At 41.3% G+C, this 27,913-nt stretch overlaps 1 protein-coding gene and 1 long non-coding RNA gene across 2 annotated transcripts in view; one reads left to right on the top strand and one right to left on the bottom strand.

Moving 5' to 3' along the window:
* LOC137212305 (uncharacterized) overlaps positions 1-27,913 on the top strand; it is a 181,940-nt gene that overhangs the window by 6,983 nt on the left and 147,044 nt on the right. Inside the window, exon 2 of the long non-coding RNA XR_010937440.1 lies at positions 14,554-14,657. This is a non-coding gene — a long non-coding RNA (uncharacterized lncRNA). The remainder of the gene's footprint in view (positions 1-14,553; positions 14,658-27,913) is intronic.
* Positions 57-27,284, bottom strand: MYH8 (myosin heavy chain 8). The gene is made up of 38 exons (XM_067715540.1): positions 27,075-27,284; positions 26,237-26,380; positions 25,995-26,151; positions 23,619-23,646; positions 23,410-23,518; positions 23,234-23,326; positions 23,036-23,099; positions 22,273-22,371; positions 22,078-22,181; positions 21,566-21,704; positions 20,362-20,480; positions 20,135-20,284; positions 18,466-18,636; positions 17,262-17,571; positions 17,086-17,153; positions 15,361-15,448; positions 15,158-15,275; positions 14,675-14,798; positions 14,447-14,583; positions 12,709-12,964; positions 10,803-11,045; positions 10,534-10,710; positions 10,312-10,457; positions 10,137-10,227; positions 9,661-10,050; positions 9,100-9,226; positions 8,646-8,764; positions 8,323-8,519; positions 6,982-7,165; positions 6,732-6,897; positions 6,512-6,636; positions 5,258-5,566; positions 3,861-4,064; positions 2,754-2,879; positions 2,500-2,670; positions 2,211-2,315; positions 1,554-1,649; positions 57-321 (listed from the first exon to the last, which is right to left on the bottom strand). The coding sequence occupies exons 1-38, from the start codon at positions 27,282-27,284 to the stop codon at positions 172-174; spliced, it is 5,814 nt and encodes a 1,937-aa protein (XP_067571641.1). The 3' UTR covers positions 57-171.

The following is a 27,913-nucleotide window of genomic DNA, read 5'->3' as shown; positions in this document are numbered from 1 at the left end:
ACTGTGTTTGAGAATAAATAATTTTGGAAATAACTGAGTCTGGTTCAGTTTATCAGTTCACTGTAGTTTTTATTTATTCAGCATTAAGAGAAAAACATCACAAAGCAAGTGACCCAAAATAGCACATTTTGTGCATTTCTTCAGCCCCTTGGCAGCATCATGCAGATGTGTTCACTCTGGACTGACTTTTGTGTGAACCTCCCGGCTCTTCACCCGCAGCTTGTTGACCTGGGACTCGGCAATGTCAGCCCGTTCCTCGGCCTCCTCCAGCTCGTGCTGGAGCTTGCGGAATTTGGCAAGGTTAGCGTTGGATTGTTCCTCCTAAGAAAAAAGTTGTGAGAGTTAGACTTTGTGGTTCTCATTGCACTTGTCACAAACAGGATTATTTCCTCAACTCAGATATTTCCTTCTTATGGTTTGTTTGTCATATCTGATTTCAAATCCAGACAGAGGGCTTCCCTGGTGGCGCAGTGGTTGAGAGTCCGCCTGTCGATGCAGGGGACACAGGTTCGTGCCCCGGTCCGGGAAGATCCCACATGCCGCGGAGCGGCTGGGCCTGTGAGCCATGGCCGCTGAGCCTGCGCGGCCGGAGCCTGTGCTTGGCAACAGGAGAGGCCACAACAGTGAGAGGCCTGCGTACCGCAAAAAAAAAAAAAAAAAAAAAAAAAAAAAATCCAGACAGAACTTGTAACTTCAATTACATTTTTCACTCTAAAGAATGAAAGAAGAAACAGTTTTGAAATGGAAGAGACAAGCTCATTATGTCAAATCCATGTATACGTGAAATCTATTTATGATGTATGGACTGGGTGGAAAGGAGGAAGAGACCCACGTACGCTTGGTCACAGGGGTTAGAAAGTAAATGTAAAGTCAAAGTCTAACTTTGGGAAAATGCCAGTTGAAATGTTTTTGCCATATATTTTGATTCTGGTATACAGAGATGCTGTGGGTGGGGGGATGGGGATAGGAAGAAAGTATGCCCTCTGTTGGTTGGACTTACTACCGTTCGTGCCTCTCCCTTTCGTGTTCCCTTTTCTTACCTCTTACCCACTACATTGTGTCTGGGAGAGTGGGGAACAACCAGGAAAAGTGAAGCTGGAGAATCTTCCAGCGCATCCTAATTTGCTACAGCGAATGTGCAGGGATAAGTCCCTGCTGATGACACTGGTAGTGAGGGAAGGAGTCAGCTGGGGTGAAAGATTTCTGTTTGGCTTTTGGAAACAGTTGATTTTGTGCATTTCTAGAGGGAGAGGAATATTTATCATGGTGGTAGATTTTCTGCTGGATGTTCTTTGCAGCTATCAAGTAAGGTGGGTTATTTGGAATTTTCTTTTTTTCCCCCGACCCCTACAAATTGCTTAATAATAAAAATGTCTTGAAGTCTTATTCTATAATTAGGATTTGGGGGGAAATTCATATTTATATCATCTCTTTTAAAATAAGAATGACGTATTCTTACTTGGTCTCTTTCTTTCTCATTAACACATTCTCTTAATACACTTTCTACCCTCAAAGAAGTTTTCTTCTTCCCTCAAGGGCTTAAAGATACTTACAGCCTCCTCAGCTTGTCTCTTGTACGATTTCACCTTTGCCTGTAATTTATCTACCAGGTCTTGCAGCCTGAGAACATTCTTGCGGTCTTCCTCAGTCTGGAAGTTTGAAAAAAATGGTCTGCATTGAATCCAGCGAAATAAACCCACTACAGGTGGTGAAGTAAATCACTTTGATATGATGGCAGGTGGGCCTGGGGTAAATGTGGTCAACTCTGAGGCTTCCTTCGTAGTATTAACAGTAGCCACTCTTGTTAAATGTCCACTGTGTGCAGGCACTATATTGGAGAGTTATACACGTCTCTAATCCTTACCTCCCTACTCTGGTGAGTAGATGTTTTTATTCTGTTTTACAGGTGATGAATTAAGGTTTAGAGTGTTACGTAACCTATCCAAGTTTATAAAAGTAAGAGAGGCCAAACCAGGACTAATACCAGTTCATCTGTCTTTGAAACCTATATTCTTTCCTCACACTGTTTTCTAAAGGCCTTCCTGATTTTCCTAGCTTAGGAAAGGGTCTGTGACAGGTGATTGTGCCATTTGCCCCTTACATATATATCAAGTTAATATGTAGCTATTTGTGAGTACCACATAGTCACCAGGTTTTCAGTTTCCCTTTGTGCAGGAAGTCTGGATATTCTAGAAAGCTCTTCCCCTTACCTGGTAGGTGAGTTCCTTTACTCTTCTCTCGTGTTTCCGCAAACCTTTAACAGCCTCAGCATTACGTTTCTGCTCACTTTCAACCTCTCCTTCAAGCTCACGTACCTACAATCAAGAAAGATATTTATATAGTCAGTCTTGGGGGATGTTAATTAACTCAGGACCTACTGAAGATACTGGGTGGCTGTCCCCAGCCATAGGATAAGGATGGGAGCCAATATACAAGAAGAGAGAAGGATGGGGGAGTGCCGTTTTCACTTCCCGGATTCAGAGAGATTGAGAGACGCACCCTGGCCTCCAGCTTCTGGATCTGCTTCTTCCCGCCCTTCAGGGCCAGCTGCTCAGCCTCGTCCAGGCGGTGCTGCAGGTCCTTCACCGTCTGCTCCAGGTTCTTCTTCATCCGCTCCAGGTGGGCGCTGGTGTCCTGCTCCTTCTTCAGCTCCTCGGCCATCATGGCCGCCTAATTAGTAAATAAACCAGTATAATAAACCTGGTAATGGCAGGTAACACACAGTTTCATGAAACAAATGCTCATTTGCTCACATCAGTGATGGCCTTCTTGGCCTTCTCTTCTGCATTGCGCGATTCTTGAATTACTTCTTCCACTTCACTCTGGAGTTGTGAAACATCATTTTCCAATTTTTTCTTGGTGTTGATCAGGCTGGTGTTCTGTTAAAAGTAGTGGAAATTTACAAGACCTGCAGTTTGCACACTTGGGGTTTTACAAATGTATTACTCGTTGGCTTATGCAGGGGACCTAATGGCAACATTTCACTGAACTTTAAATATTTGTTCAGTGCAAAATGTTAATCATTTGCACGGTTGGTTCCCCCCGCCCCGCCACTGCCCCAATGTCCATCTGATTTATGCATAAGGACGTGGAGGTTCAAGAATGTCTATATTAGTTAATTGCTCTTTCAATTATATGTCAACCAGACATTGCTAGTGTTCTGTCCTTAAAAGGTTGGAAATATTAGAATAGAGTAGATTCTTTTTGTGAGAGCCTGGTACTGAGAGTTTCTCAGTTAGAAGGAATCTATTCTCTGTTAACTTGAACGGTTTGCTCCCTTGGGGAATACTGAATTACTCTTACGAAAACACTTCCTTAAAATTTCAACCCAGTGGTTCTCTAAGGGAAGCAATATCACCTCAGTGGGTATTTGGAAATGTATGGGGGTGGATATTTTTGGTTGTCAGAATAACTAGGGCGTGCTGCTGCATTTAATGCCCAGGCTGGTCAGTGACGCTAAATGTCCTGCAAGGCACAGGGACTGTAGACATAGCAATGGTGAACGCTGAAGTGCTCCTGATGAGAAACACTACGTGGAACATTTTCAGATTTTGGAGTCAACAGATATCTTTATTCAAGTTTATTCCACACTATGGTTTTCAAAATAATCTAGAGTCAAATCTTATTTTTAAATAAAAAAAGTAATACCCCTGCCCCGTTTTGGTAGAAAATCTTAAAAAGAACACACAGCAAAAAATCATCTATAATCGCATCACTTCAGGGTAATTGCAATTAATATTTTAAAGCATCTCCCCGATCCTTTTAAATATACACATATTTATAAAAATAGAGTACTTCCATATTATAATTGAGTCGTCACTTTACGGTACACCAGCGTTTGTTTGATGTGAGGGTCTCACCTGGGTGTGCAGGAGCTGGACGCGCTCGCTGGCGTCCAGGAGCTCCTGCTCTGCCGTCTTCCTGCTCCTCTCCGTCTGCTCCAGGGTGGCCCGCAGCTCCTCGATCTCAGCCTGCAGCAGGTTGGCTCTGCGCTCCACGATCGCCAGCTGCTCCTTCAGGTCCTCCTGGCCCCGGAGGGCATCATCCAGGTGGAGCTGGGTATCCTGTTAAGTTAATAAAAGACTGAGACACCCTGAAGAGGATGTGCACATCCCAGGAGATGAACTGGAAGAATGGGTTGGTGCCAGGAGCGGGAAATGACAGGCCTGTCATTTGAATGAGCATGAAAATGGGGATGTCACCTGCTTAGGTGAGAGAGGATTATCAGGAGACTGATTCTTGTTGTGTTTTATGCCATCAGCTGGTTATTTTTCATGTGCGAGTCACCAGTATCTATAATTTATGGAGCATTTTCCATATGCTATACCCAGCACTTGACATCTGTCTTCTCACTTCATCCTCACAAGTAACCCTATGAGGTGGGTAGTTTCATTCTTAATTTGTAGAAGAAACAGAGGTTCTGAGAGGTTATAATAACTTGCCTAAAATCAGGCAGCTAGTAAGTGACAAAACTAAGACTCAACCTCAGGCCTATTGGTGCCAAAGTCTTTTCATTTCACTCGTATCATAGCTTATCTCTGGGCTTCTGTTTGTTCTTTTATATAACGTTTCTTTAAAAGTAATATATTCGGGGCTTCCCTGGTGGCGCAGTGGTTGAGAGTCCGCCTATCGATGCAGGGGGCATGGGTTCGTGCCCCAGTCCGGGAAGATCCCACGTGCCGCGGAGCAGCTGGGCCCGTGAGCCGTGGCTGCTGAGCCTGCGCGTCCGGAGCATGTGCTCCGCAACAGGAGAGGCCACAGCAGTGAGAGGCCCATGTTCCACAAAAAAAAAAAAAAAAAAAAATATATATATATATATATATATATATATATATATTCGGACTTCCCTGGTGGCACAGTGGTTAAGAATCTGCCTACTAATGCAGGGCACATGGGTTCGAGCCCTGGTCCGGGAAGATCCCACATGCCACTGAGCAACTAAGCCTGTGTGCCAGAACTACTGAGCCTGAGCTCTAGAGCCCGTGCTCCGCGACAACAGAAGCCACCGCAATGAGAAGCCTGCGCACCGCAACGAAGAGTAGACCCTGCTCGACGCAACTAGAGAAAGCCCGCCTGCAGCAGCCAAAAATAAATATATATTCTATGTGTATTTATTTTTAGCTACCTCCATACTATGAACTGTATAATTTGTTAAAAGGAAAAAAAAAGATGGTGTAACAAGAAGGTGTTGTGATGAATGGGAGATGGATGGGTCACTTCCCTGACTTGTCTGGGCTGTTAATGTGGACCCATCTACCTTCAGGATCCCTTGGGTGTTTCTGTAGTTCCTCAAGCTCTCTGCTGCCAAGCGGTTGGCGTGGTTCAGCTGGATTTCCATTTCATTCAGATCTCCTTCCATCTTCTTCTTGACTCTCAGGGCATCATTCCTGCTCCGGATCTCAGCATCCAGCGTGCTCTGCATGGTCTCCACGACTCTAATGTGGTTCCTCTTCAGCTGGTCAATTTCCTCATCTTTTTCAGCGATTTTCTTATCAACTTCAGACTTGACTTGGTTCAACTCCAGCTGGATACGCAGGATCTTTCCCTCTTCATGTTCAAGAGATGCCTTAACAAAACAGTGATCAATTAATTAATAATCAATTAATAATGGGAAATGAATATTTGGAGGGTATTCCCTTGTGAGCCAAACTCTTACTAATATCAGTTTGTCTAATATTACAAAGTACAATAAAAGAGCTCTAGGACCCTACTAGGTAAATCATCCTTTAATTTATTCAGTCATAGACTTTATTGGGCAACTCTTTAATAAGGGTGCTTTGTAAAGTATAAAGGGCTATACAAATATTATTCATATGAGTAGTAACGAAAATTATATGATTAAACTTATGTGTAGTAAACAGGAATTCTCTCCCGTTCTATAAATTAAAATGTTCACGTGATATTACTAATTCCTGTTGTAGAAATTCTCAGTTTTAAAACATATATATAATTTTGATTACAAAATATGTGTCCATTGTAGAATGTGGGGTAATTTATAAAAACAAAACTTTCCTATTTTTCCTCCACTTAGAGGCACAATTTTAATGTGGTACATTTTTTTCTAGTTTTTTTCCTATTTATATATATTTATACATGATAAAGTTATATTGTATATGCAAATGTGTGTCTTGCTTTAAAAATTATCCTCTACCATAAATATTTCCCCATATTAACTACATTTAATGGCTGTAGAAAATTGCATCATATGGATGTTCTATAGTTTGCTTTACCTTGTTTTTGGATTGGACATCTTGTGTTTAAACTTTGCCTCCATTTAGGATAATTTTCTTGGGATAGATTCTTAGAAATAGAACTGATAGGTCATATTATTACATTTTTAAGACTTTTGATAACTATTGCCAAATTGCCCTTCATAAAGGTTATATGAGTTCAGATTCTCACCTGCTCTGTAATAATGGATCCATCTCATAGTACCATTGCCCAATGAAAACAGTGGTGTTTCCACCAATGTTTATCTTTGATTTTCCCCCCACAACATCAATATACATACCTCTGCTTCCTCTAAGGCAGCCTGAATTTCACATTTCTCTTGTTCCACTTGCTTCTTTATTTTCTCCAGTTCATGGATTTGCTTCCCTCCCTCAGCAATCTGCTCAGTGAGGTCAGAAATCTCCTCTGTGGGTGAACAGAAGAGAGAAGTGGTCAGACTGATATAACATGGAAAGGTCTTTCCAGGGCCATATAGGGTAGGGAAGTTCAAGAGCACTCACGCTGCAAGTTCTTATTTTCTCTCTTTAGCATTTCAAGGTGTTCCAGGGATTCCTCGTAGGCATTCTTGACCTTGAACAGCTCCGTACTGAGAGAACGGGACTCCTTCTGGGAGCCCTCAAGTTCAGCCTGGGTTTCCTCATACTTCTGTTTCCATTCTGATAGGACCTGAAAAGCAGTAAATTGTCAGCTAATGGAAGGAGAAAGAGAGACTAAGTAAAACATCGATGGAGTTTGAGCAGGCTGGGCCACCTTGTCAAAGTTCCTTTGCTTCTTATCGAGAGCTGCGCAGGCAGCATTAGACCTCCCCATGTCAAGCATGAGGTCCTCCACTTCATTCTGGAGCCGCTGCTTGGTCTTCTCAAGGGAAGCGCATTTGGCGTTCACGGCTTCTACATGTTCCTCAGCTTCCTGCAGACGCTGGGCCAGCTTCTTCCTAAAAAGTTAGCCAGGCAGTTAAGGAGAGAGGTCAGGAACAGGGGCAAGTGCTAAACTCCTCAGCCCCCTTTCATAGTCCTTTTTTCTACAATGTCAAGTAGCATGGTTTTCAAAACTGTGGTAGCCAGAACTGCTTTCTAGATGGATTAAACTGTGAAAAGGTCCAAAGCGGTGAACAGCTGGACTCAAGTCCTTTTAGTTGTTGAATTGTTAGAGGCCATTGTTGGAGCTGACACTGTGTGTATGTATCTTACAGACATTGTGTGTATGTATCTTACAGCATATGATTTCAGGATTTTCAGGGCTTCTGATTGAGTACGGTATGGAGAATGATTAGCCAGGGCAATTCTATTGATTGATTTAGATCTCATCTCATTCCAAAAAGGATTTGAGACTAACTAGATATTTTATTGGTCACAGATATACTGGGCATATTCTTTTGCTTTGTCAGACTTTCCATTTTATTTTATATACTTTTCTTCCTAGAGAAAAATAGTCAGTTTCTTCTAATAATATATATTTGGTCAGTCTCACCTGAGAGGAATGGATAAATAAATCAGGATAATTCATGTAGTCTAAGCAAAGGCAGGGTTTTTCTTTTTATTCCTTCTGAATTGTCTACGTTCTTGCTTTACTCCCAATTGTGTGCCAACTATACATGCCTAATGTACACAAAAACCTTTAGCCCTGATGCTCTAGAAGATCTACCTGAAGGTCTCCTTTGGTCTGTACCCAGACTAAGGCTTTGCTTTATTCAGACTAACTCTGAACATTATGCACAGTTCGGATGGCCTCCAGCATGAGTTTTAAGAGATCTGTCTTTGTACTACAATACTTAAGAAGGTGGTCTCTGGAATCAGAATGTCTTGTTCTAATCCCAGCTGTACTATTTATTAATCATATGCTCTTGTGTTAGTTGGTTAACCTCTCACAGTCTCAATTTCCTCATCTGTAAAACAGGGATATGAATAATAATGCAATATAATGTTGCTAAGAAAACTAAATGAGTTAATATACGATAGTATTTGACACACAGCATGCACTTAGGGTAGCTTCTGCTTTTGTTATCATCATCACAGCTGTTTTCTGGGAGTTGCTGAGCTGGGCAGCTAGGAAACCATGTCATGTCCCTCCTCTAGAGTTCACAGCACACACTTGGCCTCCTCCAGCTCCTCCGTGCGCTGGATGGCGTCCGTCTCGTATTTGGTCCTCCACTGGGCCACCTCGCTGTTGGCCTTGGACAGCGCCCTCTGCATCTCAGCCTTGGCTTCCTGTTCCTCCTCATACTGTTCCCGCAGCAGGTCACAGTCGTGGCGGGAGGACTGCAGGGCGTGGGCCAGGGCGCTCTTGGCCTGTGGAGGTATGAGTTCAGTGACTTAAGTCATTTCTTCAGTGATATTTAACTTACACACTTAAAGGAGAACCTAACTGAATATGTTTAGATTTGATCAGTCAAGAATACTTTTGGTAAAACTTACTTTAGTTTCTTCCTCTAGCTGACATTTCAGCTCCTCAATCTGCTGCGTAGATGCTTGTTTGGTCCTTGAAAGCTGAGAGACCAAAGCATCTTTCTCATCCAATTGTCGGGAATATTCACCTAAGAATTACCGAAGTAAAGGAATTTGTTTATGGCATAAACAAACAAGCCTAAAGTTTGTATATATAATTATATGTACATGACAAATATATACTTTATCTAATTATAAATATTGTTACAGAACTGGCTAGATTAAAAAGCAGTATTGCTATTGTAGTGTAACAAATAAACTAGTCTACTGATTCTTTCTTGCTTTTTAAAATTTTTTTCTAACCCGCTCAGTAAATTCCTATAGTTGATTACTCCCCTCTAATATGGGAGTATTGCTATAAATTCAGAACCCCCGGAATTGCTTTTGTCTAGGCCATAATCGCGGGCCTGAGGGAGATCTCTACCCGCTTCCGTCTGCAGGCGTGCTCTCTGAGCCGTCAGGTCACTGAGCAGCCGCTGCTGCTCTTCCTCCTTTGTCTTGAGTTCACTCACTTGGTCTTCTAGAGCGCGGCACATCTTTTCAAGGTTTCCCTGCGGCACAGGTACCCATGAAAGATGAGACATTGAATACAGTAAAAAAAAAAAAAAAAAAAAAGTTACCACTGGATTCTTAAAGTATTTTTAGAGTGAATAAATTTACGTCAAGTGTGAGTAGCAACTGATGGCGCCAACTCTGTGGAGCATGCTAGGATTCAGCTATGACGGGTGCATAATCTCCCCAAAGTGCTCATTGTTGGAACTCATTCATTTATCCCAATGATACTTGACACTGACAAAGTAGATTTTGAAATAATCTTAACAGATTATATCCAGCATTTAAAAAAAATGAAATAAAATGGAATATATTAGAATACAAAATTTTAGATCAGTGCTATAAACTGCCTACAAACAATGTTTAACGCCAGAGAGCAATGAGGGTTCTTACAGGTTATTAACTCTGCTCATTTGAAGACAGTATTGGGTACCTTGGCTTTGGAAATGGTCTCTGCATTACTGCTAAGGTCGTCGATCTCCATCTTCAGCTCACTCTTCTCCTTCTCCAGCTTCTGCTTGACCCTCTGCAGGTTGTCAATCTGCTCCCCCAGCTCGGCCACACTGTCCGCGTGCTTCTTCCTCAGCGTGGCCGCCGTGGCCTCGTGCTGCAGGGTGGCCTCCTCCAGGTCCCTGCGCATTTTCTGGAACTCGGCCTCCCGCTTCTTGTTCATCTCAATCTGGGCCGAAGTGGCCCCGCCGGCCTCTTCCAGCCTCTCGCTGATCTCCTCCAGCTCCCGGGAGAGGTCCGAGCGCTGCTTCTCTGCTTTGGCGCGGGAGGCCCGCTCTGCCTCGATCTCCTCCTCCAGCTCCTCGATGCGGGCCTGGCAGTGACACAGCACATTAACATGAACTCACCTCAATTTCAGTGTTTTTGGGTGCAGAAACAAATGGAGGTGAGATGACTCACCTGCAGCTCTTTGATTTTCTTCTGTAGTTGAATTTCTACTGCCTGCTCATCTTCAATTTTGCTTAGCAGATTGCTGATTTCAAATTCTTTCCTTTAGACAGAAGAACAAGGTGTATTAGTGCCCATAAGAATTGAAAGATGATGTCGCGTAGAATTTTTTTTCTGGCGTTCCTACTTTTTAAATTTCTCATCAAGTTGCTGTTTGTCATTTTCTATATCTACTATGGATTCTTGGGCCAATTTTAGGTCACCCTCCAGTTTCCTCTTGGCTCTTTCTAGATCCATTCGAAGTTTCTTTTCTTGTTCTAGAGACCCTTCAAGCTAATGAGAAAATAAACTTTGTTAAAAATTTAAAGTATATTAAAAAAAACCTTTCAGATGGATATTAAAAACACACATCATCCACTTGCTGTTCTAGCTTGGCTTTAGCTTTGTTCAGGGTGTTCACTTTGTCCTCTTCTGCCTGCAGGTCATCCAGGGTCTGCTGGTGGGCCTCCTGGAGGGCCTTCTTCTCCTTGGTCAGCTTAGCTATGACTTCGTCCAGGCCTGCCATCTCTTCTGTGAGGTTTTTCACCTAGAAAGGTTAAGGAAGAGATTATCTCTGCTCTAAAGCAGCTTAGTTAGATGGCAGAGTCTCTATATGCTGTATACAAATATATTTCATACCTTGTTCTCTGTGGCATGTTTCTCCTTCTCAACCTTGGCCAGTGTCAGCTCAAGGTCATCTATGTCTTTCTTCAGTTCCGAACATTCGTCCTCCAGTTTCCTCTTCTTGGCCGTCAGCTCAGAATTGATCTCTTCCTCATCCTCAGCTCTCTCAGTCACCTCCTTGATCTTTGCCTCCAGCTGGATTTTGTTTTTAATCAGTTGCTCACACCTTTCCTCTGCATCAGCCAAGGCGTCAGCTTCCTGTGGAGAGATTTGCTGAGCTGGTTAGAGAATTTGTTACTTATTTTGAAATTGTTCTTTGCACAAAATAGTAGTGTTTACTGAATGCTAATGAATTTTTCAGTATGAATATAAATTAATTGAACATCATTCCATCGTCTGGAGAGACATAGCTAATTAGATATGGCACTATAGATTTAGAAGCAAATTAGCCTGAAAAATGACTGGATTGAAGCAATTGACTATTTTAAAAAGTATTGTGTAGAAGAGTGGAAGGACCAAAGGAAGCCTGGGTTCTTGTCTCAAATTTGCCTCCATATGTATGACCTTGCACAAATTGATTTACTCCTCTTACCCTCAGTTATCTCATGTAATTAAAGAGGATTGGAATAAATGATTGCTAAGAGCACTTCAACTATATTATTCAAAGATTTTTGACTTAGATTGCCTCAAACAACTAGTTGCTACATTGAATTTTAAAAAGAAAAACTACGTAACGTTATGCCTATAAATACATTTCCATGAAGCATTTTTCATATACTCAAAACCTCCCTGATAGACCATAACAGTGCTGTATAATTGCCCAGGGCTTCCATTTCCATTTCCATTTTAAGAATTACCTATTAGTCTCAAAATGAATATTAGACTATATAAGAACTTGTAATTTTGAGAAACTACATAACTCAGTGAGGTTTTTATAAATGATTAAAGGACTCATAAAAATCAGTTCAGCCACGACCTTATTACTCTGGGCTGGGGAATTTCTTTAACTTCTCAGTGTTTGTTTATATCTTAAGTTTTTAAAATGCTTAAACATTTGATAATGAGGACTTCGAGGGTTCCTTTGCTTTTATTTTTAATAGTTATACACTCAGTATATATTTACTCACTGACTAATGATAATACCTATGAAAAGAGGTTAAGATGAAGAGGCTGTGATTGGGAAAATGTAACCTTCATATAAGTGAGCTTACCAGAAGGAAAAGTTGAAAATAGCTTAAACGTTTTAAGAAAACTATCCTTTTTTTTTACAGATTTCTTCATGACATTGTTGGGCTTGTTGGGCCAAGGAAATGGGAGGTTGTATTTGGCCACAGTGCTGATACCAAGCCTGCCCCCACCCTGATGACAACTTCTTCTTTAACCAATGAACAGAGACCTTGAGAACTCAGGATCAGTATCACAGGAAGAATCACAGAGGTCACTAGCTCTGTCTTCCACTGTGGTAGTTCAGTTCAAGTAACTGCAAATGAATTTATTGAGCTAAATCCTGGGGGTTGAGGAAAAGAGATACAGAGAGCAATAAGAACAACTGTCTTTTATGAGTGTAAATACAATCTCATACACTTGTATTCAGGAAATAGGGCCCTTAAGACTGGGATGAAGCAGGCAGGGCAGATGAGTAAAATGACTGAGATTTGGGGGCTTTGCCTTTCAACTGCTTCCTTCATGCCTGTTAAATTTGTGGTATTGTTAAATAAATTCTTCAGTCTCCCATTTTCCATTTGCAATTTGGAAGTAGTTGGTGCCTTACTTCTTCACAGGAATATTGAAAGTTAAGTGAAATACTGAAAAAAGCAACTAGAAATTTTCTTTTAAGAAAAGGCCATTTGTAAATCCAGAGTGTATGTGAATTCCAGAAAAGCTTCCGTGACATGGTGCATTCAGCACACAGAGTACTCACAGATTGAACCTGGAGCTGCAGCTCATTTTTCTCTTTCAAGAGAGTCACCATTTTTTCCTCCAGTTCCTTCCTTTTGGCCTCTGACTTGGCGAGTTCATCTTTGGTTTTCTGGAACTCTTCCTTCATGGTGGTCATCTCCTTCTCGGTTTCTGCGCTCTTGAGGAGGGGCTTGATCTTGAAGAAGAGTTTCATCCAGGGCCAGTGCTTGACGTTCATGAAGGCACGTACATTATACTGGATGCAGAAAAGGGCTTCTCTGAAATGACCGAAAAGTATCAATGTAGGTTGATCCATTAGAGACAATGTTATTGTTAGTAGTAATTTTTTACATACAAACTGCCCTTTTAATGACCCCCCCCACCACATGTAAGTGATGTATCAAATTCTGTATATTTTATATGCAGGACACAAAACACACACACCCTCACACTCAGAGCGGTCCTCAGTATGACCACTTTGCTAATGTGCACTGCTCATACTGAACTATTGTGTGTTCTCAAGTCCCTGTCACATTAGCAAAGAAGCTGACTTTAGAGGAGGAATCCTTTGTATATATGAGCAACACATACCATTTTAAGAACATTTGAGAAATCACAATATTAGTGACTTGGGAGTGGGTGTGGCAGGTGTAAGTTAATTGTGCTGCTTGGCCTTTGGCATCCTGATGTGACCTGTGAAAGGGCATGGCTTGCTTTCCTAATTGCCCACCTAAATTGAGCTTATGGTTTACCCTGTTTTCCTTGAAACCTCTCCTCTTATTTTAATCACTGCCAAATTATCTACTCCATAAACAGCTTTTGTTAGTTTCTTCACATAATAGACTGGCTTTTCTCAAGTCCTTTCAAATGCCTACTTCTTACCTGCTCAGTTAGATTGTTAATGTCTGCAGAGCATTTAGCATGGATTGAGCTACGAAATTTGTTTTATTTAAATAACATTTTAAAATAGTAATAAGAGATATTCCTTCTGCACACTGTAGCAATAGACTGGCAAGGTTTACCTGCCTTATAACAATGTGTGTGCCTCTTCAGGCTTGTTAAAATGGAGATTCTATTTCTATAGGTCCAATTTATAAGAACCATATCTCTGAGAAGGCAGATATCATGCCATAAACCATAATGTTGACACATGGAAAAGACTTGGGAACACTTACACCACAGAAGTAAATGAGTACAGATGAGCAAAATGAATGCAAAACGTGTGTGTAAGGACAGCAGTAGTGCTGGGTGGATGGGTTGGATAACGTTAATTAGAGGAGGCGGAAATGGAAGTCTTGAATTGGTAAAGAGATAAATTAGGCTGAGAGGGGAGCGCTTGTGCAAACAGGAGAGAAGGAGATAAGCAAATTGTTTAGCCTGGCTGGAAAAGGCTGTGCGGTGGGAGATGATAGATGAGGTAGGGAATAGAGAGTGGCCTTGACAGACACACAGGCAACTTGGATTCGATGTGGGAGACCGTGGGGAACGGCAAACAGATACGGTATGATGGAAATAGTGTTTACTGCAAATGATTCCTGCTGCTGTATGTGAGATGAATGAAAGGGAGAAACTGAGGGAGGAGAGACATTTTGAAGAGAATCCCAGTGTGAGGGGTTAAGCAGAGGCTGATGTGTTGTAAGAGTGAGTTTGGAACTGGGTGAGAAGTGCATATTAACCACAAAATGAAAGAGTTAATGAATAAGGAAGAGCGAGGTAAAGTCCCTAAGAGACCTTACAGTCCTTATCCTCTGCATGGTTACCTCCTTTGCAACATCTTCTGATATTCTGCCCTCATTAGGAATCCCCTACAGATGGCTTGAGTTCTTGTTATAATCTGGGCCAACTTTTCATCTCTCATTTCTTCCAGAAGACCCAGCAGGCCAGCTTTGAAGAAAACCTGGAGAAAGGGAAAGTTACAAATCATCCCCAGACTACAGGAGATATGGCTATGGCAGAGGACTTGGATCAGGTGTAAGTAACAGCCATACCTTTGTATGTCCGAATTTGTACTGGGTGTGATCAATATCAATAGAGGCAAGAAGTTTCTCAGAAGCCTTCTTGCTGTCAATGAACTGTCCATCTGGAATAGCGCTTGCATTTAAAACTTTGTATCTGTTCAGTCGAAGAAAGAAAGAATGATTAGGAGGGTGTGATCATATATGAAAACCAAACAACACCAAAAAAAGTCAGTAAAAAGGGAAAAAGCAAAAGTAGAAAATCCAACTGTCCTTTTAGGTTCAGATAGTAAAACAATATGATTTTTCCACAAGCTAATGCATGCTTCTGTCCTATTTTTAAGAAATGCCACCATCTCTAGCCTGTATTCTGTTCTAGCACCACAAGACTATATTATTTGACTTAATTTCATCGTATTGATGAAGCAGGATACGTAAAAACAATGAACAGAGGGCAACAGTGAAAATGATTAATTAGTCACAGCATTCAGTGAAATATGACAGAGGGAGACTGGCCTTTGTTTAAAATCCCCATATAAGATTCTGCTTGGGAACCCCTTCCTGCAGATGCGGATGCCCTCCAGCACACCGTTACACCTCAGCTGGTGCAGGACAAGCTCATGATCCATGGCGCCTAAAAATAGATCAGAGTACTTACTACTGGGCACTGAATTTTCAGACTTGTGCCTGTGTGATTATTTCATGCTCTTAGATCTTACCAGGAGTTTTGGTTTCGTTGGGAATGATGCACCGTACGAAGTGAGGGTGTGTGCTCCTCAGGTTGGTCATCAGCTTACTTAAGTTTTCCTAGAAAACCAGGTAGAAGGGACTTGATGAGAAAGTTCTATTTCAGATTACTTTTTTTGGTAATTATATGGAACGAACCTAGGCATTTTCCTAACTATATTAGGTAAAAGTCTGTGAGGCTTCAGTTGCTCTGTGTTTTAAAGGTCTCAAGAGTTCTAGCCTGCCAAAAACTGAAAGGCTAAAGTGCTGGGAAGAAATGCAGCTCTCCCTGGTATTCATTTATGACACCTAGGATCTATCCTGTAAACAAACTGCAAATTCAGTAGCCTTGACACACAGGAAGTATTCTTGACCGGGAATCAGAGACAAAGGACTACAGTCTCACTTTGCCACTAATGAGCTGCTTGATTCTATAAAATCCCTTTTCTCTTTCTGGGCCTCATCTGAAAATAGTTGAGATTACCTCTAAGGCCTCTTTCATCTGTCTCAGTGCTAATATTTTTTACAGTAGTAGTTTACAGTGGTAACCTAGGTTAGCCACTGTCCCAATGTTTGCCATTCCTTCCTTGAGTGTATTATTCTCTGGGACCTGTAACCTCTTGGTTTTTGTTTTGTTTTGTTTTGTTTTTTTTCTGAAGAGTCTAAAATCATAAGACTGTATGACCTTGTGTGAGTGGATCTTGAGTACCTGAGAATGATCACAGTCTGAAGCATATGGGGGGAGTTATTCCAGAAATAGAGTAACTGACTATGACACACAGTGGTGTTTTACTCCACCACAGAAGACTAGCAAGTAGCTATTTCTCAGTATTTCTTAGGTATATTCGTTGAGAAGGCAGAGTTGCTTTATTTTTCATATCTCAGTTAACTATTAGGAAATAAACAAAATAAGTAATGTGAGTTTCTAATCTTGCAATTATGTACAAGGATAAGTTGATGAAACACGGGCATATTTGGTGAAATAATGCAAATTGGTAGTGAGAAAAAAAGAACAGGGCTGTTTTCTTGTTTAGGTCATACATAGTATCTGCATTTTAGTCTTAAAAAGAACGAGACTTAGCCACAGAAATCCTGACAAAGCAGCCATTAGACCAGATGCTCCATATGTTCCCCTGTAGAAGAGCCAGCTGTTAAGCCATCTAAGAGAATCACATTATTTGCAGTAATGTTATTATTACTGTTATTCTTAAGAGATATTTTTCTATCTTAATCATCCATCTAAATCACTAGGTTTGGCTTTAGATAATTTTCAGCTATTAGAAAAAATTAAATCCATCTCGGAGGACAAAGATGTGATTTGGTGGAAGGATGTCCTAAAGGGTGTCTTGGGCTCAATTCTCAAGGGGGGAACTCAGGAACATTCTCAAAGGGCAACATTGGTGGCTTTCCACAGGGAGACCTTTGAAGTTCAGCTGTGCTTCCTTAAAAATCGGCCTTATTATATAGCGAGAAAGCTTCTAAGGGCATTTTGGAATTCCTGAATACATTAGATGAGCATAGTAAGGAGTAAGAGGTAAAGCATTCAGCCCTACAGGAGGAGTATTGTTTTGGCTGTGCCCTGACAAAGAAGGAATACCTGAAGTCATTCCTATTAACGTTCCACTCCCTCCTAATTTATTCTAAATCCTTTATCCTTATCCTAATTATGATAAGTCATAGGAACTGAATAGATCTTTCGAATTAAATTTGTACTTTACCCTGAAAAGGGCTGACACAGTCTGGAAAGAAGAGCCCTTCTTCTTAGCACCTTTCTTTGCGCCGCTGTCTAAGATAAAAAGAAAACCCATCAATGAAAGTAGAATCCCAGAGGCTGGAATGGTATGTGAACATTCTGTGGGGATAGGTTAATTTAGATCAGGGGCTCAGAAAGTACCGGCTTCAGCACTAGCATATGTGGAAAAGAGACTGGCCAGAGTCTTCATTGCGGACTTCTGGTACAGCCCAACCACAGTGTCGTTCAGGGGGTCCTTGTTCTTGTCCAGCCAGCCGGCAATGTTGTAGTCCACGGTGCCCGCGTAGTGGATCAGTGAGAAGTGGGCCTCGGCCCTGCCCTTGACCACTTTGGGCTTCTGGAAGTTGGCAGACTTGCCCAGGTGCTGGTCATACAGCTTGTTCTTGAAGGAGGTGTCTGTGGCCTTGGGGAACATGCACTCCTCTTCCAGGATGGAGAAGATGCCCAGTGGCTGAATTCAGAAAAGTAGACATTGGTGTCAACCTATCTTGTCTCAAAAGATATAGACACAGTGGTTGTCATTTGATTGAATTATGAGCACTCCTAATTAAATACATTTATAAAGTAAACCAGGGTCATAGCTCAAAGAGGTCTTTTTGTTGTCACTAGAATGACTTTTCCACCATTCTTTCTCACATTAAATCCGTAGCATTATTTTCAATTAAAAGAGTAGCTGGATATAAACTCCAAATGTCAGCACTTCATAAGTGGGGACGACTTATTAAAATGTTCTATGATTACCACATTTTCCCCTGTTTGGTGAATTAATCTATTGTCAGAGTTTTGTTTTTCTATGCAAAGGACTTACTGACTTAGAAGGATGTTTACTTTATATGCAATAACTTAACGGTATAAATAATGCAAACCTTATTTAAGACATTTTGTGCCTTTAATCCCTTAAAGATAGATTATGAAGAAGCATAGCAATTTGACTCTTGACTTCCAAACAGATTACCTTTGATATAAGCCCTAGCTGTGTTACCTGTGCATTAATTTTGATTTAGAAAATAGTTATTTCTATTGTTGACATCTTGGATCATAGTGGAGATAGATTTAGAACAAATGAGGTAGTTCTTCTAGTGAAGCAGACCATCTCAATAGAGATGCTGCTTTAAACTTGGATCTGAGCCAGTGTTAGAACAGAACTTATTATGACATAGTGAAGGTAAACACTTTCTGATTCTTCTTACGTAAAAGTTGAAAAGAGAAAGTCATTTCTAAAGTAATTTTCTAACTTGTTCTAATATCAGTCTAGTTAAGATTACAGTAATACATTCTGGAGTTGCTTAAGGCACTTGGGAAAGTTATCCTTTCAGTTCGGGTTTCCTTTAGAAGTCAAGCAGACCTTCTCGATGAGCTCAATGCAGGCGGCCAGGTCCATCCCGAAGTCGATGAACTCCCATTCGATGCCCTCCTTCTTGTACTCCTCCTGCTCCAGCACGAACATGTGGTGGTTGAAGAACTGCTGCAGCTTCTCGTTGGTGAAGTTGATGCACAGCTGCTCCAGGCTGTTGTACTGCACAAAACCAAATTTCCAACATTAAGTGGATTCTTATAGCAGTAGAATTCATTACTGAAGAAAAATCTTTTATCGAAAATATGTGGAATACAGTAATGAAATAAAGTTTAAACTGATTGTTGTCTCTTCAGAAATCCCAGGGAAAAAAATGATCATTTTTGACATGAACCCTTTTCATGATTTCTGAGCATTATTTAAAGGCACAGCTGTCAATCACATAGCAAGAGTTCTGGTAGAATCTACCTCTTTCCACCTCTGAAGACTGCATGGGCAAAAATGTGCATTAAAAGTATAAGCATGATCCTATGAGTTATGGTTCAGATTTAAGGGTGAAAGTAATTCATTGCAAAGCCTCACTTCTTTTACCACCACCCCCCCCCCAATTCAAGATAAAGGTCACATTTTCACTTTTGGCGTCACATTATTAAGGAAAGCTTTTCTTAAGACCTTTAGTTGATGTGCAGAGTGAAATTAATAGGCTAATTGCTCTTCTATTCATACCAAACATTTGGTAAATCCTCATTGTCAGGTCTGTGAAAGGGGGGACCTGATGTGGTATAGAAATTGAAGATCTGATGGAGTCTTTTTTTTTAAATTTATTTATTTAATTTATTTTTGGCTGTGTTGGGTCTTCATTGCTGCCCACGGGCCCTCTCCAGCTGCAGAGAGCAGGGGCCACTCTTCGTTGTGGTGCGTGGGCCTCCCACTGCTGTGGCCTCTCTTGCTGCGGAGCACAGGCTCCAGGCGCACGGGCTTCAGCAGTTGCAGCATGTGGGCTCAGCAGTTGTGGCTCACGGGCTCCAGAGCACAGGCTCAGCAGCCGCGGCGCACGAGCCTAGCTGCTCGCGGCATGTGGGATCTTCCAGAACCAGGGGTTGAACCCGTGTCCCCTGCGTTGGCAGGCAGACTCTCAACCACTGCGCCACCAGGAAAGCCCCATGATGGAGTCTTTATAATAATTGACACCCTCATTTTATAGATGATAAAGCTGATGGCCCAGAGGGGAAATGGTGTGTGTCAGATGAATCTGGAAGAGGGAAGACTATGAACTGTCACTGCGCTTCTACCTCTAGGCCGTTTCTCCTCCACGGGAGGTGCCTTGTGTATGGACCAAACGTTGCATAGCCAGGTTCCTTTCGTGGCTTTGCCTTATATGGCTGGAGGATCTTTAGCAAGTGTTTTGATTTTCTTGCATCTGTTTCTCCACATGTAATTAGAAGTAATATTAGTTACTCCTTCATGGGTCGTTGTGAGGATTAAATGAGGTAACATTGTGAAGTGCTTAGTAGAGTGCCAGAAATACAGGCTTCGTGATAAATGTTAGCTATTATTATTACTTCTGTTATTATCTAGTTATCTCCTAGCTGTTTCGTCCTAGGTGCCATGCTGGAGAAAGCAATGTAGACACTACAAGTGTAAATGAATAATAATACTCAGTATATCAAAACCCAAATTGCCTTTCTCCCACTTTTTATTAATATGAAGATAAACTCACATCAAAGATCTCAAAGCCAGCGATGTCCAAGACCCCGATGAAGTACTGCCTGGGCTGCTTGGTGTCCAGCTGCTGGTTGATGCGGGTGACCATCCACAAGAACATCTTCTCGTAGACGGCTTTGGCCAGAGCGCCCACTGCATTGTATACCTTCATGGACAGAGTAATGTTTGTTGGCACTATGAAAGGCCTGGGATGTGTGTGATTCATTGAGGTTGTGCACTTACCTGCTGCACAGTCTGGCCTTTGGTGACGTATTCATTGCCGACCTTGACCCTGGGGTAGCAGAGGGCTTTGAGTAGATCAGCAGAGTTCAGACTCTGGAGATAGGCAGCTTTGTCAGCAACTGCAGAGACACAATTCAAGGAATGTTGTTTAACAGCAGATACTTCTTCAAGGTAGTCTTTCCATTTCCTCCACCCACTTTCGTTATTATTTAAATAGAAAGGTTTAAATAATTCTAGAGAAGATCAGGTGAGGCTCTCTGTATATTAGAGCATATACTTGCTAATAAATGGTCAGTCAGTTACACTGGCCTTTAGTGATTTGTTGCAAGCAACTCCTGAGAAATTTAACAACAATAAAAATATGTCCAGTGTTTATGGAAATAATTTATGTAACACAAAAGCCAGAGTCCCTGCTCTTAAGACACAGTAGGTGGGGGTGGAAGGTAAGATAAATACACCTTATCTCAATTTAGCTCCTCCCAATTTAACCTCAGCGAATTAGTTTCTTTATCTGAAAACGTGAGGATTAAATTTTAGTGCATGATTCCTACAGAGTCCCCTTCTAAAATTTTGTCAATGACTATGATGTAAATGAGGGAGAGAGGATGTCGAGCCAGGGTGGTCAGGAAAGGCTTAAAGGAGCAGATAACTTTAGCTTCCGTGGTGGATCCTGTAAGTTCCATGTTCTTTCCATACATAGAGTATGATTTTTCTTTCTCAGTTTCTTTTTTATCTTGTTGCCTAGATTGTCTGAGGGTTAAATGTAGACAACACACACACACATGTGCACAGATGTCCTCCAACCCCAGCTCTGTGTTTGGGCAAGACCCTGTATCCCTCCACTAGGTTTGCCCAGCTGGTGCTGAAATAGACCAATATGCCAAGTTATCCTATATACCTTCTCGCCATTGCTAAGGCAAAGCAAGCTCACGGTTCTGTCTCATTCCCTCTCTAATGATCTGGCCCCAGGTTGTGCTTTTTAGATATATCCTTACAAGTGGCTGTTAGGGTTCATTTGGGCTGCATAGAAAGATGGAGATATGGAGATGTGAGGAGGGAAAGGGGGTGAGGAAAGCATGCAGTGTGTGTAAATGTGTACATGCCCCTCAGAAGTCCAGCTACAAAGGAAATGTGAGTTTAGAATAACCTGTTTTTTTCTTGCTGTATTCTCTAATTTAAACCCAGATGGAGGTTCATTTGGTACCTTCGGTGCCATCTGGCTCCGCTTGCTCCTCACGCTGCTTTTGCTTGAATTTCATGTTCCCATAATGCATTACTGCCCCTGTGAGCTTGTAGATGGACACTTTCTCCTCGGGAGTAAAGCCCAGGATGTCAATGGCTCTCTGCCAGGAGAAATGACAGGGCAAAGTTAGGGCAGAAGAGACTAACATATTTTGGAGAATTTACACTATATTCTAAGGTAACCACACTTATGGTGTGGTTGCTATTGTCATTTCCATACATAATGGATTTTTTTTTTTTTTTTTTCCGGTACGTGGGCCTCTCACTGTTGTGGCCTCTCCCGTTGCGGAGCACAGGCTCCGGACGCACAGGCTCAGCGGCCATGGCTCACGGGCCCAGCCGCTCCGCAGCGTGTGGGATCTTCCCGGACCGGGGCACGAACCCGCGTCCCCTGCATCGGCAGGCGGACTCTCAACCCCTGTGCCACCAGGGAAGCCCCATAATGGATTTTTTAAAAGTGAGTGTGTGTCTTACATCAGTGGCCATCAGCTCTTCTTGGTCATCGATGCTAGGGACTGTGATCTCCCCTTGACTGACGAAGGCATAGTCATACGGGTTGGTGGTGATCAGGAGCATGTCTGGGTGCATAGAATTCAGGGTGTATGGTTTACATTAGAAGTTGTTAACAAAAATATTAACTTTTGTCTGTGAATTTAAGTTCATCCTTACCAATCAGATCTGGTTTCTTATTGGAAGTGATCTGATAAAAAATATGGTAGCTTCTTTCTGCCTTTAACTGGAAAGTAACTCTAGACTTTTCTAGAAGATCTGGAAAGAGAGGGAGATAGACACTGAATTAGAAAAAAATATCAATGCTGCTGAGATATTAAATGAACTTCAGTGTCTTTGGCTAAAATTGGGGCCTAAATTACGTTAGGCTCCATTGAGATTTCAACGTGATGATCGATCCTGTTGGTACTACATGTAAGAATTCCAAATACGTATGGCAATTACTCAAGGTTCTCGCCATCTAAGAGCAGAGAGTGAAGTATGCATGCTCTAGTAAAAATCAACTTTGCACATGGATGACCTCTGTATTATAATTGATCCTTAATATCCCCTCCTTCCTCAGATCACCTTGGATTCTTTGGTGAGGGACTACCTTGGAAACACCTACCAAAGCCCAGATCAAGAGCAAATCACAGAAATGTATTGTAAGCCTATAGATAACTCATAGGAGTCCATAGATAGTCCTACTGCTTTCCCTGGAGAAAATGTCATAGTTGCTTCTGAGGCAGGAATTGCAGAATGTGTTATAGAGCCATCAGTCTGAGACTGAGGTGAATAGAGCACACAGCGATTATGGATAAGTCTGGCATTAGCTCCCGGGCAACACTGCCAGCAGGCTCAGTGCTCAACAAGTGTTGCAAAATATCCCTGCAAATGACATCACTTGTTTCTCTGTTTGATTTTCAATGGTCCTGTTACTCACATGTTTCAATATCAGCAGAAGCCAGTTTCCCTGTGGTACCAAAGTGGATCCTGATGAATTTACCCTTGCAAGTGAGAAAGATGATGTTATATACAAAACTGTTAGCACACGAGTAAGAAGAGATTGAGTTAATAACTCAGACATGCCTTTTGGGGCATTTAAGGCCTGAGAAAACCCTTCTGTGACCCAGAGACTCACAAAGCGAGAGGAGTTGTCATTCCTCACAGTCTTGGCGTTGCCAAAAGCCTCCAGCAGGGGGTTGGCACTGATGATTTGATCTTCCAGAGTCCCCTGTAAAGGCAAGAGCAGTCCTCACATCTGGGGCTTCCTGTGTGCCCTGCCAGTCTTGATTCTGACACACCTGTCAGACCCACCTGCATTTTGCCAGTTTCATCCTTCTTCTTCTCTCCAGTAACTGCAATTGTTGCAAAGTACTGGATGACACGCTTCGTGTTCACAGTCTTTCCTGCCCCAGATTCTCCGCTGTCAAACAGAAACCAGAGAAGAGATCAGAGCTACAGCTCACATTGTCGACATCTAAGACAATCACCACAAACCAGAGAAGAAGAAAAAAGTCACATACGTGATCAGGATGGACTGGTTCTCACGATCTGTAAAAGAGAAATCAAGACCATCAGTTTTTAAAACTAGTACGCATTCAATACAAAGATTATTGACTCTGTAAAGATTAATCAGTTTATCCTTTTTAACATTTTGAAGATGTTGCCTGTGATCTTGGTTTTGTGTGTAGCTCCCAGATAGTACTTGCCTCTTGGAGTAAAATTTGTGAAAATAAGAGGCAAAGAATCATGTGTTTCTTCTTAAAGTATTATTAATTTTAAAACTTATGGGAACTTTCAAACGTATACAGAGGTAGAGGCAATAACGTATAAAGAGCTCCTATGTACCCATCATACATACAGTTTCAACAGTTATTATTTGGCCAACTTTGTATAACCTGTACTCCCATCCTAAACTCACTTGGTTATTTTAAAGAAAATTCCAGGCATCATATAATTTCATCTGTAACTACTTCAGTAAGAATCATACAATTTTGAAGTTTCATTTAACAGATGAAGAAACAAACCCAGAGAGAAATAAGTGACTTTTCTAATAGTTACATAGCTTATCAAGATGTTTAGGTCTATTTGACTTCCAGCTTATATATTTTTCTGCTACCTGGCCTCCTCCCGGTTTTTCATATTAATTTGACAGCTGGTAATACTAAAAAAGGAAGGGATCTGGAATTGTAAATGTTGGTGTTCATTTACTTATTTTCCTTTTTATTTTATACACGTTTCTAAGTAATGAAAACAAAAATTGTCACTAGTTATATGACTGATACGTTGGATATATACCAATTTTCTGATTTGTTAAATCTTTAATTCTATACTGATACAGATTTTAGAGCATTCTCAAATCTAAAAAAATCTATTCAGAGAAATAGATGCTAATTTGGGTGCTATTTAGATGTAGATATAGACTTTAGAGAACTTCAAAGCTCTATTCAGGGAAGTAGAGACAGATTTTGGAACATACTCAGATTGATTTCTTTTTCCAATAGAAGAAAAATCAAGAAAGATCATATCACATCTAGTGGGAGCATAGATAAGAAAACAGTGTTCTAGTCTCTAACCGGTCAAATGCCACAGTTTTGGGTGTTTTTTTTACAAAAATCATGTTTGGAGATAAGTAATCTTGAATTCAGAGCAGGCCCAAAACTTGGGGGAGTGGGGACCTCTGTAGGGGTGGTGGTGTACATAGCAGTGTAAATGCAACTGCTAAGTGTTAAAACCTCTGGAATGAGCCCACATTTGGATAATTTCTGGAAGGTAGCTAGCTTCTGCTGACAACCAAAGAACAGGTTCCTGGTATGATATCCTTGTAGAACTGCTGGCCAATTTGTAATGGAAGATTCCTATTTTATCACTTTCTCTTCCCTCTTCTCCTTTAAAAGACAATTTAAAAACAGTGCATAAAAACAATCAAATAAAAAAACAAAAAGGAGCAAAATCCTCTCCAGTTTCTAATATCTCATGGAAGAACAGGCAACTCAGGAATTTAGAATATTTCCAAAGGCAGTACATTTGGTGTGTGCCGATAAAAGGTTTTCATGCTGTATTTGGGCCTACATTTTGCATCAAAGCCATTTGTTTATGCTTTGATAAGACAGGAATAACAGACTTTGATATAATTTTTAAAAAATATTTTCAGGACTTCCCTGGTGGTCCAGTAGTTAAGACTTTGCCTTCCAACGCAGGGGTTGCAGATTTGATCCCTGGTCAGGGAGCTAAGATCCCATATGCCTCGCAGCCAAAAACCAAAACAGAAGCAATATTGTGACAAATTCAATAAAGACTTAAAAAAAAAAATGGTCCACGTCAAAAAAAAAAAAAACTTAAAAAAAAGTATTTTCAAAGAAAGAGGGATTTCTATTTTCTTCTATTCTTGTAGGAAAATGCTTCAAAATCTTTGAGAGGAAAGTCATGGCTCGCTCTTTACTCCTGTTCTACCCCAAGGCTAGTGATATTAGCTGTGTCTTTTAAAGATAAGGAATTCACAAAGCTTTCCCACTATGGCTGGTAACTGTTTTCCTTGATTGCTGTAGATGTGGATATTTAAAAAAAATCTACTTGAACTTTTTTTCTGTCCAAATCAGAAAGTAAAAAAATGTAAGAAAGCAACAACAAATATGTTTACAGAGGTCTACTAATTATTTCAACAAGGCTTCTGGTTACCAGCTGGGTTAGCTTCAGTAGGTCAATGAATTCAGTGAGCTTCACTTTACTCATCTATAGAATGGCTGCAGGGAAGAATATGTGATATTACAGCTCTGAAAGTTTCTTGAAAGCAGTGAAGCCCCATGTGGCTGCAATGTATTATTGTAATCAAAGCCCATAGTCTGTTTGTTAAAGATTCTATTTCCACATTTCTGTAAATAGATGCATCACTCACTCACCAGTCAGCATGAACTGAAAGGCGTTGTCAGAGATGGAGAAGATGTGGGGCGGGGCCTCCTGGCGCTTTTTGCCTCGGTAGGCAGCCACCACCTCAGGGTTGTACACCGGCAGCCACTTGTAGGGGTTGATGGTGACGCAGAAGAGGCCCGAGTAGGTCTGAGAAAATCAGAATATTCAACATGTGGGATTTGTTTTTACTTGGAGAGATAGGTGGAATAAAGAGATGTTGAAAGGCGCTCACATAGATCATCCAGGCTGCGTAACGCTCTTTGAGGTTGTACAGCACTGCTGGCTCGTGCAGGTGGGTCATCATGACCATGTCCTCGATCTTGTCAAATTTGGGAGGGTTCATGGGGAAGACTTGGTCTTCTCTGACAGTTAGAGTCTGGCAAGTAAAGTAAGAGACAAGTTTGTTATTAATGGTTGGAGGGAGGATTTATGTTTATCTGCTTTAATTATAAGACTGCAGTTGTGGACACTTTCCATTATATTATTCGGTGTCCTTTAAATAAAGGCATGAAAATACATTCATCTTAGCGTTTGATGGTAAGAAAATCTGTTTCCTCTGATGAGCTAGAATACGTACTACTCTTTAAAAATTACTTTTCTCCTCCCACATTTCCTTGTCCCAGGTTTATTTATCAGTTTATATCATTTTACTTAAATGGGTTAAAATTTTCACTTTTCCTGGCCATTTATTACAAGAAACTTCAATTTGGGGGGAAGTAATGGGGATATTAATACATTGTTTATCTAATTAGATAGTAATTGTTTTGATAGGAGAAGCTAGTTTTTATTTCTCCCAAGTTTGGGGATTTAGACTGGGAAGTGAGGAATTGAAGGAAGATGCTGGAGGCCAAGCCTAGTGGCTTTAAAGTCCTTTGGGTAGTTGGGAAAGGGAGAAATGAGGTTACTGCTGAGAATTTCTTTTACCTCCCAGATCTGATGTCTGTTAATGGACCAGAAGGGTGTCTGTATTGGCAATAGGCTTAGAGATTCTGAGCAAGGAAGGCTTCAACTTGAAGCGAGGAGGTGGAGGAATAGGGCGGGGAGTATTTTCTCCTTATGTTTTTACTTACTGCTCCACATTCTGTCTTTACAGTTACTTTCCCTCCTTCTTTGCTTTGTATGATGCTCTTCACATAGGATTCCTTGGGCTCCACCGCAAAGACTGATGATTTAGCATCGAAGGGCTTGTTTTGGGCTTCAATCCGCTCCTTTTCCGATTTTCGAAGGTAGGGAGCAGCTTCGCCAAAAACAGCCATCTCGGCGTCCAAACTCGCACTCATGGCTGCGATTTATTTAGAGAGAATTTTGCCTTGGGGAAAAAATCAGGGAGAGGAGACATAGAAACCGGAAGTTATACATGTGAGCTAGGATTTGAAATGAAAGAAATGTTGAGGCTCCATCGCCTGCCTGGGCTGTAACTGTTCTTCCAAGCTGTTGCTGACCAGTGGTTCTCATACAGTAACCCTAGCGCAGCGCTGCTTTGGAATGAGACTGCAGTCTGAGGCTGCACTTTCAGGGCTTTGAAAATGTCCTTCCCAGATGGCATGTCTTGATCTTCAGGGCTAGGGCATCGACAACTGAGTGAGAACGGAATCCTTGCATGTTTTATTCTCTAGACTGTAACAATATCTATAGCTAAGACTGTTGTTGATGGATTGTTTTATAGCAACTGTCATTCTTTAATCCCCACTTTTCCTTCTGCATAATGTTTGCATCTGCCATTTGCCAGGACAATCATAGAGTTAGGAGGGAAAGTTTGTTTTGTGCAAATGGGGATTGATATTTTCCAAGCTATCGAAAACATCTTTGCCTTTTAGGTGGCCATTTTTTCTCTCATAAGCCAAATAATTATTTTTAACATCTACTTTATGTTGATATTTGGTGTTATATCTCTCGGTGGGGCATTAAA

This window comes from Pseudorca crassidens, chromosome 19 (genome assembly GCF_039906515.1).
Source record: "Pseudorca crassidens isolate mPseCra1 chromosome 19, mPseCra1.hap1, whole genome shotgun sequence".
NCBI classification, from domain to species: domain Eukaryota; kingdom Metazoa; phylum Chordata; class Mammalia; order Artiodactyla; family Delphinidae; genus Pseudorca; species Pseudorca crassidens.
This window is presented reverse-complemented; position numbering and strand designations above follow the sequence as displayed.